Source organism: Aquarana catesbeiana, linkage group LG12 (genome assembly GCF_042186555.1).
Source record: "Aquarana catesbeiana isolate 2022-GZ linkage group LG12, ASM4218655v1, whole genome shotgun sequence".
NCBI classification, from domain to species: domain Eukaryota; kingdom Metazoa; phylum Chordata; class Amphibia; order Anura; family Ranidae; genus Aquarana; species Aquarana catesbeiana.
Window position 1 is genome coordinate 72,265,303 of NC_133335.1, and position 15,478 is coordinate 72,280,780.

The 15,478-nt window shown below is 41.7% G+C and overlaps 1 protein-coding gene across 1 annotated transcript in view; it reads right to left on the reverse strand.

Moving 5' to 3' along the window:
• STK4 (serine/threonine kinase 4) overlaps positions 1-15,478 on the reverse strand; it is a 163,195-nt gene that overhangs the window by 53,464 nt on the left and 94,253 nt on the right. Inside the window, exon 7 of the mRNA XM_073608038.1 lies at positions 8,667-8,804. Coding sequence (XP_073464139.1) covers positions 8,667-8,804 — 138 coding nt within the window. The remainder of the gene's footprint in view (positions 1-8,666; positions 8,805-15,478) is intronic.

Sequence of the window (15,478 nt, forward strand, 5' to 3'; positions counted from 1 at the left end):
TCTGTATTGAGTTGGCCCGCCTTTTGCAGCTATAACAGCTTCAACTCTTCTGGGAAGGCTGTCCACAAGACTTAAGAGTGTGTCTATGGGAATGTTGGACCATTCTTCCAGAAGCGCATTTGTGAGGTCAGATACTGATATTGGACGAGAAGGCCTGGCTCACAGTCTCCGCTCTAATTCATCCCAAAGGTGTTCTATCAGGTTGAAGTCAAGACTCTGTGCAGGCAAGTCAAGTTCCTCCACCCCAAACTCACTCATCCATGTCTTTATAGACCTTGCTTTGTGCACTTGTGCGTAGTCATGTTGGAACAGGAAGGGGCCATCCCCAAAATGTTCCCACAAGGTTGGGAGCATGAAATTGTCCAAAATGGCTTGGTATGCCAACGCTTAAGAGTTCCCTTCATTGGAAATAAGGGGCCAAGCCCAACCTCTGAAAACAACGCCACACCATAATCACCCCTCCACCAAATTATTTGGAGGGTTGGCCCAATACTTTTGGCAATATAGTGTGGATGAGCGAGTTTGGGGTGGAGGAACTTTACTGGCCCGCACCTGCCCTTGACCCGATAGAACACCTTTGGGATGAATTAGAGCAGAGACTGCAAGCCATTGTCTCTATCCACATATTTTCTCTTTGGTTTTTAATATTTCGTCTAATATAAATATTTTTTCCTTACACTTTCACCTGCAGTAGTGCTAAAAAAGAGACGTAACTCTTTGGAGTGACTAGTAGGTTGATGTATAAAGCACTCTCCAATAGTGGTCAACTTTGAGTCGGAAAACTCTAAAATCATACACCACTCGATCCTCTCGTCATTTTATTTTCTCAATTACATTTAGCTTTTTCAACAGGTAAATGACTGAACTGCCCATATTGACCTAAATACTCTCCCTACAACGTAAATGCTGAAAAAACATACCTTTTTCCAATATATTCAATGGGTTAACAACCCTTCCAATTAATAATGGATAATGTTAGCCTGGCCACACATTACACTTCTATTTATTTTGCATTTATTATGTGTTGAATTTGGCAGAAGGCATGTCAAGTGTCTATGAATAATTTAGTAAAATATTAACAGAACACACTATTCCCAACATGTCATGGCCTAGATTTCCCGAAGTCACGTTCTTCCAGACTGTAAAGAACCATGACCGGTTTATCGTGTCAGAACAGAAAAGCTGAGGATTCCGCCTGGTTATGGAGGGAAATCCTCATCCGGAGGAGATCCCGAAGACTGAAACGTCTCATCCTGAACTATACATGAAATTAATTGACAACATAGCTTCCCCAATGCCTCTCATTATCCAAACAGTTGAAGATGCAATACATGTGGGAAATAAAAGACTTGCTAATGTGCAAGGCAGGGTTGGGTATACGTAAAACGCATGTAAGGCAAAACAATTAAATGGTACATTTCTGCAATACATGCATATTCCCCATGTTTTATTCCCTTTAAAAATACTGCCAGTCCAGAAAACATAGAACTTTTTTAATTTTTTGCATATGTCCATACCCTATATTGGTGATTACGATTGTACTGGTGTATATCACAGCAGTTACTTACTCTGGGAATTGTACAATACAACAGAACGTGACTGTCTCACGATTCTGGCATATACATCTCAAACTACTTTCCTGTGTGATGGGGATTATGTCAAGTGGGGATGAGCTTGTGCATGTTCGGATCCTAGTCTAAACCCACCTGATCAAGCCCACCAAGAAGCCTGTACTGGCCCAGTCACCTGTGGGAAAGGCATTCCTCTTCCACCCAGCCGCACATTTACATACCCCTTGTATGCTTGTGGCTGTGAGGTGGGGGAATGCTCTGGCCGCAAATAATTGGCCCAGTACAGGTGACAGGTTCCTAGCAGGCTCACCCAGGTAAGTTCGGACTAGGATCCAAACATCCCTAATGGCAAGTATAAATACATATTTATTTCAGCAATTTGGCTTGCAGCAAATTTTGGAATAAAAAATGTTGAATTAAACTCTTTAGGTTAACCCCTTTTAGTAGTTTTTTTTTTGTAGTTTTTAGTATGAGGGGCGTTCAAGTCAAACCGGGACTTTTAATTTTACAGGTATAAAGAGGGCAGCTAGCGTGGTGGTACTACATACAGTAGTAAGTGGCAAGTGTATCCCATCACTGATAGGCATTGCACATGTCGCGGGTCAGTCCAGAGAACATTAATCAACATGCAGACAACAGTGTTAGGGTGTGCATGGAACAGCGTGTGGTATGATGTTTCTTAAGAATGAAGGCATAAAACCTGCGGATATCTACAGAAGACTTCAAGCACAGTACAGTTTTGACGGGGAAAGCCAGGATGTGACGAAACCTGGGCACATCATTTCACTCTGGAGTCAAAACGAGCATCAAAGCAGTGGAAGCATGTGGACTCACCACAACCAAAACATCTTTGAACAATTGCGTCAGCAGGTAAAGTGATGGCAAATGTTTTCTGGGACAAACGTGGTGTTATTTATGTGGATTTTTTTTCCCTGTGGTGCTACTATCAACCGTCAATATTAATGTTGTGTTCTGAGTGATGTGCATACATGTCTGTGGAAAAACCAGCTTGGTTTAATCACTAAGGGTGTCCTGTTTTGCCCAGGAGAATGCACAAGCTCCCACTGCTCACCGCACTATGTGCACATCATAGCAACTGGGCTGGGAGGTATTGTCACAGCCTCCTTACAGCCCGGACCTCGCTCCGAGTATTTTACACTTGTTTGGAGCCCTAGAAGAGTTGCTTGGAAGTCAGCATTTCAGCACTGATGACAAAGTGAAGCAAGCTGTCCTAGGACGGTTCAAGTATACTGACAAATCTTTCAATGCCAAAACTTTCCAGGGATTAGTTAACCGGTTCCCAACAGGTGCACGCCGATGTACGTCGGCAGAATGGCACGGCTGGGCAAATGGACTTACAGGTACGTCCATTTGAATTCCCCGCCGTGCCATTGCGTGCGCGCCGGCCGGGAGCTCCGTGAGTCGGGTCGCGGGTCCCGCAGACTCGATCGCCGCGGGCATACCCGCGATCGCCTCACGGAGAGGACGAATGGGGAGATGCTGATGTAAACAGCATCTCCCCGTTCTGCCTAGTGACAAGTGTCACTGATCACAGCTCCCTGTCATCGGGAGCTGTGATCAGAGTAATGACACTGCTAGCCCATCCCCCCTACAGTTAGTAATCACTCCCCCTAGGACATACTTAACCCCTCCCCGCCCCCTAGTGGTTAACCCCTTCACTGCCAGTGTCATTTACACAGTAATCAGTGCATTTTTAATCGCACTGATCGCTGTATAAATAAAAATGGTCCCAAAAATGTGTCAAAAATGTCCGACATGTCCGCCATAACGTCGCAGTCACAATAAAAGTCACTGATCGCCGCCATTACTAGTAAAAAAAAAATGATTAATAAAAATGCCATAAAACTATCCTCTATTTAGTAAACGCTATAACTTTTGCGCAAACCAATCAATAAACGCTTATTGCGATTTTTTTTTACCAAAAATATGTAGAAGAATATGTATCGGCCTAAACTGAGGAAAAAAAATGTTTTTTTATATATTTTTGGGTGATTTATTATAGCAAAATGTAAAAAAAAAATAATGGGTTTTTTTCAAAATTGTCGCTCTTATTTTGTTTATAGCGCAAAAAATAAAAATCACAGAGGCGATCAAATACCACCAAAAGAAAGCTCTATTTGTGGGAAAAAAAGGACGTCAATTTTGTTTGGGAGCCACGTCGCATGACCGCGCAATTGTCAGTTAAAACGACGCAGTGCCGAATCACAAAAACGCTCTGGTCAGGAAGGGGGTAAAATCTTCCGGGGCTGAAGCGGTTAAACGCTGGGAGAAATGTAGACAGGGGAACAGGTCGAAAAATACAGTGCCTTGAAGTAGTATTCATACCCCTTGAAATTTTCCACAATTTGTTATGTAACAACCAAAAACGTAAATGTATTTTTATTGGGATTTTATGTGATAGACCAACACAAAGTGGCACATAATTGTGAAGTGGAAGGAAAATGAGAAATGGTTTTCATTTTTTTTTTTTACAAATAAATATGTGAAAAGTGTGGCGTGCATTTGTATTCAGCCTCCCTGAGTCAATACTTTGTAGAACCACCTTTTTGGAAAATTCTTCTTTGGAAAAAATAGCTCAAGCTCTGTCAAATTGGATGGAGAGCGTCTGTGAACAGCAATTTTTAAGTCTTGCCACAGTTTCTCAATTGGATTTCCCTATTAGATTGTAAGCTCTTCTGAGCAGGGCCCTCTTAATCCTATTGTATTGTATTGTATTATATTATAACTGTATTGTCTCCCTTTTATATTGTAAAGCGCTGCGTAAACTGTTGGCGCTATATAAATCCTGAATAATAATAAAATAATAATAATTTAGGTCTGGACTTTGACTGGGCCATTCTAACACATGAATATGCTTTGATCTAAACGATTCCATTGTAGCTCTCGCTGTATGTTTAGGGTTGTTGTCCTGCTGGAAGGTGAACCTCCGCCCCAGTCTCAAGTTGTCACAAACGTCACGTCTACCTAAATGCAGGTGGTCAGACACTATAGCTGGCTACTGTGTACTTCACCTATAGCAGCCCCCTTTCCCCTAAGACAAGCAGGCCTACAAGTACTTGGTTGCCCCCAGGACTTAAACACAATGCTATAGTGTCTGGCCAGCACACCCGAGCAGACGCGAACTGAGCAAACAACAGATTACTTGCAGTTAGCAGATAGACAGTATGGTTCTAAGACGGTCCAGGTAATAAGGCAGGCTGAGTTCAGGGGTAGTCCAATATTCGATCTGGGTCATACACAGGGAAGTCTAACAGCAAAGCAGGGCAGGCAAACGGGAGGCTTGATCAGAACAATGCAGGTCTCCATCACAAGCAAGGGATAGAGTGTTTGGTTTGCTTATATCAGGTGACTGACCAGATTAATCATCTAACAGGTGAACACAGACAGGGAGGAAAAGCAATAGCCAACACCCGGTTGCTGGAATAAGGAACAGGGGCACTAAGTGATCATGACACAAGTCTTTTGCAGACTCTAACAGGTTTTCTTCCAATATTGCCCTGCATTTGGCTCCATCCCTCTTCTCATTAACTCTGACCAGCTTCCCTGTCCCCGCTGAAGAAAAGCATCCCTACAACATGATGCTGCCACCACCATGTTTCACGGTGGGGATGGGCTGTTCAGGGTAATGTGCAGGGTTAGTTTTCCGCCACTCATAGCGTTTTGTTTTCAGGTCAAAAAGTTCAATTCTGGTCTCATTTAACCAGAGCACCTTCTTCCACTTCACAATTATGTGCCACTTTGTGTTGGTTTATCACATAAAATCCCAATAAAATACATTTACGTTCTTGGTTGTAACCTGACAAAATGTGGAAAATTTCAAGGAGGTATGAATACTTTTTCAAGGCACTATAAATGCAGTTTCCACTTTTTGAAATGTGTTCTTTGTATTATATAAACTCCAAAGTCCCAGTTTGATTTGAATGCCCCTCGTATTTCACTTGCAGTTGAATAGCATCTTATACTTAGCCCAGTGAACTCAAAAAATTACAACAGAGATAATGAATACAAGAGGACACGGATTTTGTTTTTGTAATTTAATGGTTATGTAATGTATATTTATTTTGCTTATCATTTTTTTGTTGCTCTGTTGCTATCTTTGTAAGGTGACCTTGGGTGTTATGAAAGGCGCCTATAAATAAAATGTATCATTATTATTATTTATTAGAATTGAATAGTTTGTCTGTGAAACTGCAGGGATTTGGCAAACCCGCAGCATCACAGGGACCACATTTTTTATTTTCTACAGCTGTTATTGGCCACATCTCAACCCAGGTTAAGAAACACTGAACTATACTGTTGTATATTGTCATACATCAGTAATATGTGAACTTGTAAAGTTATTGGGATAGGTTAGTACCTGTTGTACTGCCTTTTTTTTTTTTAAAGACTCCACATGAACTAACCCGAATGGCTAAATTGAAGTCAATGAATATAGAACACAACGTGAAGGACCTTGAGCCTGGGTTCACACCTATGCAAATTAGATGTGCATTTCCGCACATCTAATTCGCATAGCAGGAGAATGTGACCGGCTCCCTATGGAGCCGGTTCACATATCTCCGGGGCGGCTGCGGAGCGCACTGCACAAAAATGCTGTGCGTTTTTGGCTCCGTTTCAGGGCCGAATTCAGGCATAGAATCGGCCCTGATTCCTCCCTGAAACGGGGAACAGGGACGCACAGCGCTCCTGTGCGATCCGCAGCCCATTGTAGTGTGAACCCGGGCTTATTCAACATCCACATGCAACAAGTTGGTGTGAAAAGTCTTTGTTGGTGCAGACATTTTGCCTTTGTTCGAAACTGCAACAAAATTCATGACCACACATTTGGTGAATAAGTCCCTTAAAAGGAGTAGAGAGTTCAGCGCTGATCATACACTATACAATTTCCTTTGGATGTACCAACAACTATGTAGTACAAAGGCATGCATTACATCATACAAAACACTGGCATTACATTTGTCCTCATATTACACAGTTTGGGCAAATTGGACAGGTACAATCAGATTGTATAGTCCAGTGGTCGCCAGATGTGGGCCTTAGTTTCTCTTTATCTGGTCCACAGTGTGCTATTCCTAATGTTGACATCAACAATGAGGCACCACTCCTTCCACTGACACCAACAATGGTGCATTTTTCCTCCAATTGACACCAATGATGGGGCACTATTCCTCCCACTGGTACCAATGATGATGTGGCACTATTCCTCCCACTGACATCATTCATGGGGCACTATTTCTCCCACTGACATCAATCATGGCGCACTATTTTTTCCACAGACACCAATGATGGGGCAAAGATATAAAAAGAAAAGAAGGGGCGCACCAGCCTTGTGCATTATCCTTTGGATGTGTATTTATTAAAAGTAATTAAAAGTAATAAAAAAGAAAACTACTCACAAACAACTGTAGAATTCTTATAAAATAGTCACCAAATAGCAGCATTCAGTCTGAGACGAACAATACTGTCCAAAGGTCACAGAGGAAATCACAGGGACCACTGCCAGCTGACGCGTTTCGAAGGGAAAACCCCTTCTTCCTCAGTGCTCACACGGCTGAGCTCTAAGGAAGAAGGGGTTTTCCTTTGAAACGTGTCAGCTGGCAGTGGTCCCTGTGATTTCCTCTGTGACCTTTGGACAGTATTGTTCGTCTCAGACTGAATGCAGCTATTTGGTGACTATTTTATAAGAATTCTACAGTTGTTTGTGAGTAGTTTTCTTTTTTATTACTTTTAATAAATACATATCCAAAGGATAATACACAAGGCTGGTGAGCCCCTTCTTTTCTTTTTATACCTTTGACTATTAGGATACCCCTATCCTTGAGGGCAGCAAGGCCTGTGAAATTATATAGTCTGTCTGGTAATCCACTTGTGCACAGGAGTGTTTCTTTTCTGCTATCAATGATGGGGCACTAATACTCCCACTGATGCCAACAACGGGACATCTACTGAGACCAATGATAGGACCTTATTCCTCCTCCTATTGACCACAGGTGGCATGTCATTTTTTTTACTCCCACTGACCACCAAGCCTGAGACATTATTGAATCCACAGACACTGTGGCCTCTGGCCACAGTTTGGCTGCCTAAAGTGTGAAGGACAGTAAACTGGCCCTTTGTTTGGAAATTTTGGAAAACCCTGGTCTAGTGAATCGGGGGGGCTTCAGTAACCAAAACTGCAGTGTTTATCCTCATGACACATCACAGGAAGCACCTCCATGGTTAACAGAGGACAGAATTAGAATAAGACTTCGGAAGGAAACTTAACATTAATAAATCACTGGGACCAGATGGCTTGCACCCGAGGGTACTTAGGGAACTCAGTCAAGTAATTGCCAGATCATTGTTCCTAATTTTTAGAGACAGTCTGCTGACTGGAATGGTACCACCGGATTGGAGAAGAGCCAATGTAGCACCAATATTTAAAAAGGGCCCAAAATACATCCCAGTTAGCCTAACATCAATAGTATGCAAGCTCTTTGAGGGGATAAGGGACTATATACAAGATTTTAGTAATGAAAACAGTATCGTTAGCAGTAATCAGCATGGATTCATGAAGCATCATTCTTGCCAAACCAATCTATTAACCTTCTATGAGGAGGTGAGCTGCCATCTAGATAAAGGAAGGCCCGTAGATGTGGTGTATCTGGATTTTGCAAAAGCATTTGACACCGTTTCCCATAAACGTTTACTGTACAAAATAAGGTGCGTTGGCATGGACCATAGGGTGAGTACAGAAAACTGGCTACAAGGGCGAGTTCAGAGGGTGGTGATAAATGGGGACTACCCGGAATGGTCAGGGGTGGGTAGTGGGGTCTCACAGGGTTCTGTACTGGGACCAATCCTATTTAGTTTTACACCTAAGGTTATTATGTGAGTAAGCACATAAAGACAGATTTTGTGAAGAAATGCAATGAGCCTCAGAACTGGAACTTCTAAAAGAGCTTCTTTGAACATTTTCACTACACTTACATGAGTTATCACTCCTACAGGTGATTAGTAAGACTTAACTACAAAGCAGGGTCTCATCTAGCAAACTAACTTATTCTCTTATAATGAGACTACAAACATTCTTACCTGTAGAAGTTCGGTCGCACTGGCTCTTTGCTCAGGGTTCTTAACTAAACACTGGTTAATAAAATCTATGAAATTCTTTGACCAAAGCTCTGGTTTCCGTAGCGTCGGTGGAGGGTTTGATGGGATCATGAAAATTGCCTTTAAGGAGAGATAAGAAGAATAGTTTTAGATCAACAATAGCACACTATTAAAGCTAAACTTTAGTTAAAAACAAAGCAAATTAATAGCCTATTAAAAGAGAACATGAAAAAAAAGCAGCTTTTACTGTAATATTGATTGATTTAAATCTGGACCTACCACTATATGTACTTATCTGGCATAGGACATCCTCGTCTAATTGGGTTGAACGATCACCGGCATCATTCGACCCCCTTGTTTTGAGCCCAGGTCATCATGGGCCTACCACTAGTCTGTGGCTGGTTAGAGCAGCAGAAACAGCTCAGAAACAGTGATAGGCTCATCTCTCTGTCACTCTGCTCTCTGCCCCTATCAGCATGCTCCTTGTCAGCACATTAACTGAGTGGCTTCTTGTACTGCTTCTTACTCTCACATTCTCAGCTTTGCCGTGGACAGAACTGCAATAAGCTGATACCAGCTCAGATTCAGGTACTTGCAATGATTACTTTTAAAATAAAGTGCTGTGAAAATGATTTACCCCTTCCTGATGTTTGAATTTTGCACATTTGTCACACTTAAATGATTTAGATGATCAAACAAATTTTAATATTACACACAGATAACCCGAGTAGATACAAAATGCAGTTTTTAAATGACGATTTCATTTATTAAGGAAAAAAAGCTGGCCCTATGTGAAAAAGTAATTGCCCCCTAAGCCTAAACCTAATAGCTGATTGTGCCACCCTTGGCAGCAACAACTGCAATCAAGCATTTGTGATAACTGGCAATGAGTCTTTCACATCGCTGTAGAAGATTTTCACCCCACTATTCTTTGCAGAATTGGTTTAATTCAATCACATTGGAGGGTTTTCGAGCATGACTGGCCTTTTTAAGGTCATGCCACAGCTGCTCAATCTACTTTAAGTCTGAACTTTGACTAGGCCACTCCAAAACATTAATTTTGTATTTTTTGAGCCATTCAGAGGTGAACTTGCTGGTGTGTTTTGGATCATTGTCCTGCTGTATAACCCAAGTGCGCTTGAGCTTGAGGTCACGAACTGATGGTCAGACATTCTCCTTCAGGATTTTCTGGTAGAGCGCAGAATTCATGGTTTCATCAATTATGGCAAGTCATTCAGGTCCATAGCTGCAAAGCATCCCCAGACCATCACACCATCACACTACCACTACACGTTTGACTGTTGATATGATGTTCTTTTTATGAAATGCTGTGTTTTTTACGCTAGATGTAACAGGACACACACCTTCCAAAAAGTTTAACTTTTGTCTCAACAGTCCACAGAATATTTGCCCAAATTTCTTGGGGATAATCAAGATTTTTTGGGCAAATGTGAGACAAGCCTTTGTGTTCTTTTTGGGTCAGCAGTGGCTTTCGCCTTGGAACTCTCCCATGGATGCCATTTTTGCCCAGTCTCTTTCTTATTGTTGAATCATGAACACTGACCTTAACTGAGGTTCTTTAGATGTTGTTCTGGGTTCTTTTATGACCTACTGGATGAGATGTCGTTGTGCTCTTGGAGTAATTTTGGTAGGCCGGCCACTCCTAAGAAGGTCTATCACTGTTGCAACAGAAGGAGGGAACTAATGCGCAAAACCAAAGTGAGCTGAAGCAATTATAAATAAAGAGATCAAAGAAGCCACCAAACATAAAAAAGTGTTCCCACAAAGAAAAAACAATATGATTATATATGATAATATGATATATCTTTTATAATCATATCACTTTTGCAAGATTTTTCCATTTGTGGATAATGGCTCTCACCGTGATTTGCTGGAGTCCCAAAGCCTTAGAAATGGCTTTGTAACCCTTTCCAGACTGATACATGTCAATTACTTAATTTCTCATCTGTTCTTGAATTTCTTTAGATCGCAGCATGATGTGTTGCTTTTTGAGATCTTCGAGCCTCGGTTCACACTGGGACGACTCGTCAGGTGACCTAGTCCCCTGACAAGTAGCTACCCCTTTCTGTACAATGGAACTGTTCTAATCGGAGCGGCGCAAGTCACTCCGACTTAGAAAAAGGTTCCTGTACTACTTTGGGGGCGACTTGCATTGACTTCTATACAGAAGTCTTTTTGCAAGTCGCCGCTGAGTCATGTCCTGGGTCGCCTGAGGCAGTCGTGCTGCAAGTCGTGCTGCCTCAGTGTGAACCGACCCTTAGCGTGCTTCACTTTGTTAGTCAGCTTCTATTTATGTGATTTCTTAATCCAACAGGTCTGGCAGTAATCAGCCCTGGGTGTGGCAAGTGAAAGCTAACGCAGCTTTCCAAAAAATTTGGTTAATCACATCATGATTTTGCAAGTGGGGGGGGGGTCAATTACTTTTTCACACAGGGCCAGGAAGTTTGGATAACGTTTTTCCCTTACTAAATGAAATCCTCCTTTAAAAACTGCATTTTGGGTAATATTAAAATTAGTTTGATGATCTGAATCATTTAATTGTGACAAATATGCACAAAAATCAGGAGGGGGCAAATACTTTTTCACAGCACTGTATATATATTCAGTGATGTATTACTATATGCAGAGCTGCATTAATTTGCACCTTTTTCTATATAGAGTTTAGCTCCAAAAGGGATGAAGCTAAGGGGAAAATAATACTGGGAGTATGCTATAGGCCCCCTAACCTAAACGGGGGAGAGGAGACGGACCTATGATCACAATCTGGATTAGCAGCAAGGATGGGAAGTGTCATCATAATGGGGGATTTTAATTAGTCAGACATAGACTGGGCGGAGAGAACCACGCATTCCTCAGGCTCTCCAGTTCCTAAATGTCTTGCAGGACAAATTTCATGGGTCAGATGGTAGATGCACCAACTAGAAATAAAGCATTACTAGATCTACTGATTACCAACAAAACAGACCTGATCACGGATGTGGAAATATGGGGTAATTTAGGAAACATCAATCACAGGTCAGTTGGCTTCAGTATAAATCACACAAATGGGAAACATAAGGGGAATACAAAGACACTGAATTTCAAAAGAGCCAACTTCCCTAAACTACGAACCTTGCTAGAAGGAATAAATTGGGATAAAATCTTAGGAACAAAGAACACGGAGGAGAGATGGGTTTGCTTTAAGAGCATATTAAATAAGGGCATTAGCCAGTGCATCCCATTGGGTAATAAATTTAAAGAGCGAAAAAAAGTCCTGGATGGCTTAACTCCAATGCAAAAATGCATATAAAAGTATGTAAGGGTGCAATTAGGGCGGCTAAGATAGAACAAGAAAGATACATAGCTGAGGAGAGCAAAAAAAATCCCAAGAAATTCTTTAAATATGTAAACAGTAAAAAAGGGAGGACAGACCATATTGGTCCCATAAAGAATGAGGAAGGACATCTTCTTACAAAGGATGGGAAGATGGCGAAGGCATTGAATTTATTCTTCTCGTGTTCACAATGAAATTGGGGGGCTTCAGTAACCAAAACTGCAGTGCTTATCCTCATGACAGGTCACAGGAAGCACCCTCATGGCTAACAGAGGACAGAATTAGAATAAGACTTCGGAAACTTAACATTAATAAATCACTGGGACCAGATGGCTTGCACCCGAGGGTACTTAGGGAACTCAGTCAAGTAATTGCCAGACCATTGTTCCTAAGTTTTAGAGACAGTCTACTGACTGGAATGGTACCACCGGATTGGAGAAGAGCCAATGTAGCACCAATATTTAAAAAGGGCCCAAAATACATCCCAGTTAGCCTAACATCAATAGTATGCAAGCTCTTTGAGGGGATAAGGGACTATATACAAGATTTTAGTAATGAAAACAGTATCGTTAGCAGTAATCAGCATGGATTCATGAAGCATCATTCTTGCCAAACCAATCTATTAACCTTCTATGAGGAGGTGAGCTGCCATCTAGATAAAGGAAGGCCCGTAGATGTGGTGTATCTGGATTTTGCAAAAGCATTTGACACCGTTTCCCATAAACGTTTACTGTACAAAATAAGGTGCGTCGGCATGGACCATAGGGTGAGTACAGAAAACTGGCTACAAGGGCGAGTTCAGAGGGTGATGATAAATGGGGACTACCCGGAATGGTCAGAGGTGGGTAGTAGGGTCCCACAGGGTTCTGTACTGGGACCAATCCTATTTAGTTTATTCACAAACGACCTGGAGAATGGGGTAAACAGTTCAATCCCTGTGTTTGCGGACAATACTAAATTAAGCAGGGCATTGACTTCTCTGCAGGATGTGGAAACCTTGCAAGAACATCTGAACAAATTAATGGGGGACCTAGTAGAAAAGGACCTGGGGGTCCAAGTAGATGATAGGCTCAGCAATGGCATGCAATGCCAAGCTGCTGCTAACAAAGCAAACAGAATATTGACATGCATTAAAAAAGGGATTAACTCCAGGGATAAAGCGATAATTCTTCCACTCTACAAGACTCTGGTCCGGCCTCACCTGGAGTATGCTGTCCAGTTCTGGGCACCAGTCCTCAGGAAGGATGTACTGGAAATGGAGCGAGTACAAAGAAGGGCAACAAAGCTAATAAAGGGCCTGGAGGATATTAGTTATGAAGAAAGGTTGCGAGCACTGAACTTATTCTCTCTAGAGAAGAGACGCTTGAGAGGGGATATGATTTCAATTTACAAATACTGTACTGGTGACCCCACAATAGGGATAAAACTTTTTCGCGGAAGGGAGTTTACCAAGACACATGGCTACTCATTAAAATTAGAAGAAAAGAGGTTTAATCGTGAACTGTGTAGAGGGTTCTTTACTGTAAGAGCGGCCAGGATGTGCAATTCCCTTCCACGGGCGGTGGTCTCAGAGGGGGGGGGGTGCTATCGATAGTTTCAAAAAACTATTAGATAAGCACATGAATGTCCACAACATACAAGGATATACAACTTAATACTGACATATAATCACACACATAGGTTGGACTTGATGAACTTATGTCTTTTTTCCACGCTCACCCACTCTAACTATATATGTAACTATGTAACTAGCATTAACTTCATATAGGTCGTGAATGTTCATCGATGCACATGTGTGTCCAATAATTCCTATTAGATGTTCAGATTGCAACAGAAATGGATATCCTCCTTGAACATGGCCAACATCAAAAACAAATCTGAAGTTTGCCCTTTCAATTTTTTTTTATTTAATCAGTGATATCCAAACTGATTTTGGTCACCCTAGATTTACAGGCTTAGCTCCCAGAGATGGGAGATACTGGATGAATTTACAATATGGCCTATATTTAGATCTACTAACCAAGATCAATGCATGTTCCATTAGGCCTCAGATTCATTTAGATTCTGCTGTGCTAGGAGAAGCTAAGACCACACTGTAAGTGGAAAAATCTATTTTAAAAAAGCAATGAAAAATAATCCTTTTTGAAATTCAATGGATTCTGATGATTTTACATACACTTTGCTTAAGGGTACTGAGGAGGTCTACCTGCATGCTCCTGTTTTTAATGGTATTTGTGTTTTTACTAAATTGCAAAAAGGTACTAAAAGCAGGCACCCAGAGTGCTTAAAGTATAACTCCAGTTTTTCGCCAAAATCTATGCTTGCTGTGGAAATGCAAGGGTTAACGGCTTGTTAGGTCTGGGGGTGAATGAATATGGAGTCATACTTACCTTATTCTCAGCTCCGGAAGGTTCTCTTGACCTGTGCCGTCTTCTCTCTAAGGTGCTCCGGACACGGCTACACTTCTGCCTTCTTCAGGTTCAGTGCAAGGTTAATAGCGCCGCACTGCACGTGATGAAGCCAAGAGACCGCCCACAGACCAGAGCTTCAAGGAGGAAAAGGAAGACACCAACTGAAGTGGGCATAAGGTAATACGTCCTCTTCAACCCACCCTACTTACTGAGCACATCCGCAAGGGTACATTTTGGCTAATTCCTGGAGATCAGCTTTAAACATTAAAAAGATGTAGTAAAAAAGTAAAATGGGGGTTAATGGCGCTCCCTTAAGGAGGGGGGGGGTTTGATGGAGAATGTTAGTGAACTAGTAAGGTGAATGATCTACATCCACCCCCTACATACATTAACCTATGTAAAAGCTATTACCACGAATAATGGCGTGCACAAATCTCATTAAACCATACAGTGAATGATACCATCAAAAAGTGAAAAATAATGAAAAATTAAATTGTGATAGAAAACATCCCATCCACATATATAGTGAGTAAATATACAGTGCTGACCAATTATGCTAGTATTATATATATAATAAAGTACAGTCTCTATCGAGTCCAACGTGCTCCAATAATTAAAAATTAAATTGTGATAGAATAATTAATAATAATTAAAAAGACATAAAAGCCTTTGGATCAAACAGCTGAAGAAAGAGTAACTGAGCTTGTTCTTTTTTACAAAAAGAGATACAAAAACACAACATTAAAGTGGTCCTAAAGCCTGGACATGTTGTACCTTAATGAGAACCCCTGCATTAAAGGTAAAAAATGTCCCAGTGTCTGTATTGCCCTCTCTTCCCCCTAAATACTTACCTGAGTGCTCACTCGATCTAGCGCTGTGCCCATCTGCAGTGGCTGTCTCCTCTCTCTCTACTCAAAGGCAACACCAGGAGCCACTGGCTGCTGTCAATCAAATCTTGTGAGCTGGGGAGGGGGGTTGGGGGGGCGGGCCTGAGCCTCGCTGCATGTGTCAATAGACGTACACAGCCCAGCTCGGAAATGAGCCTGCAG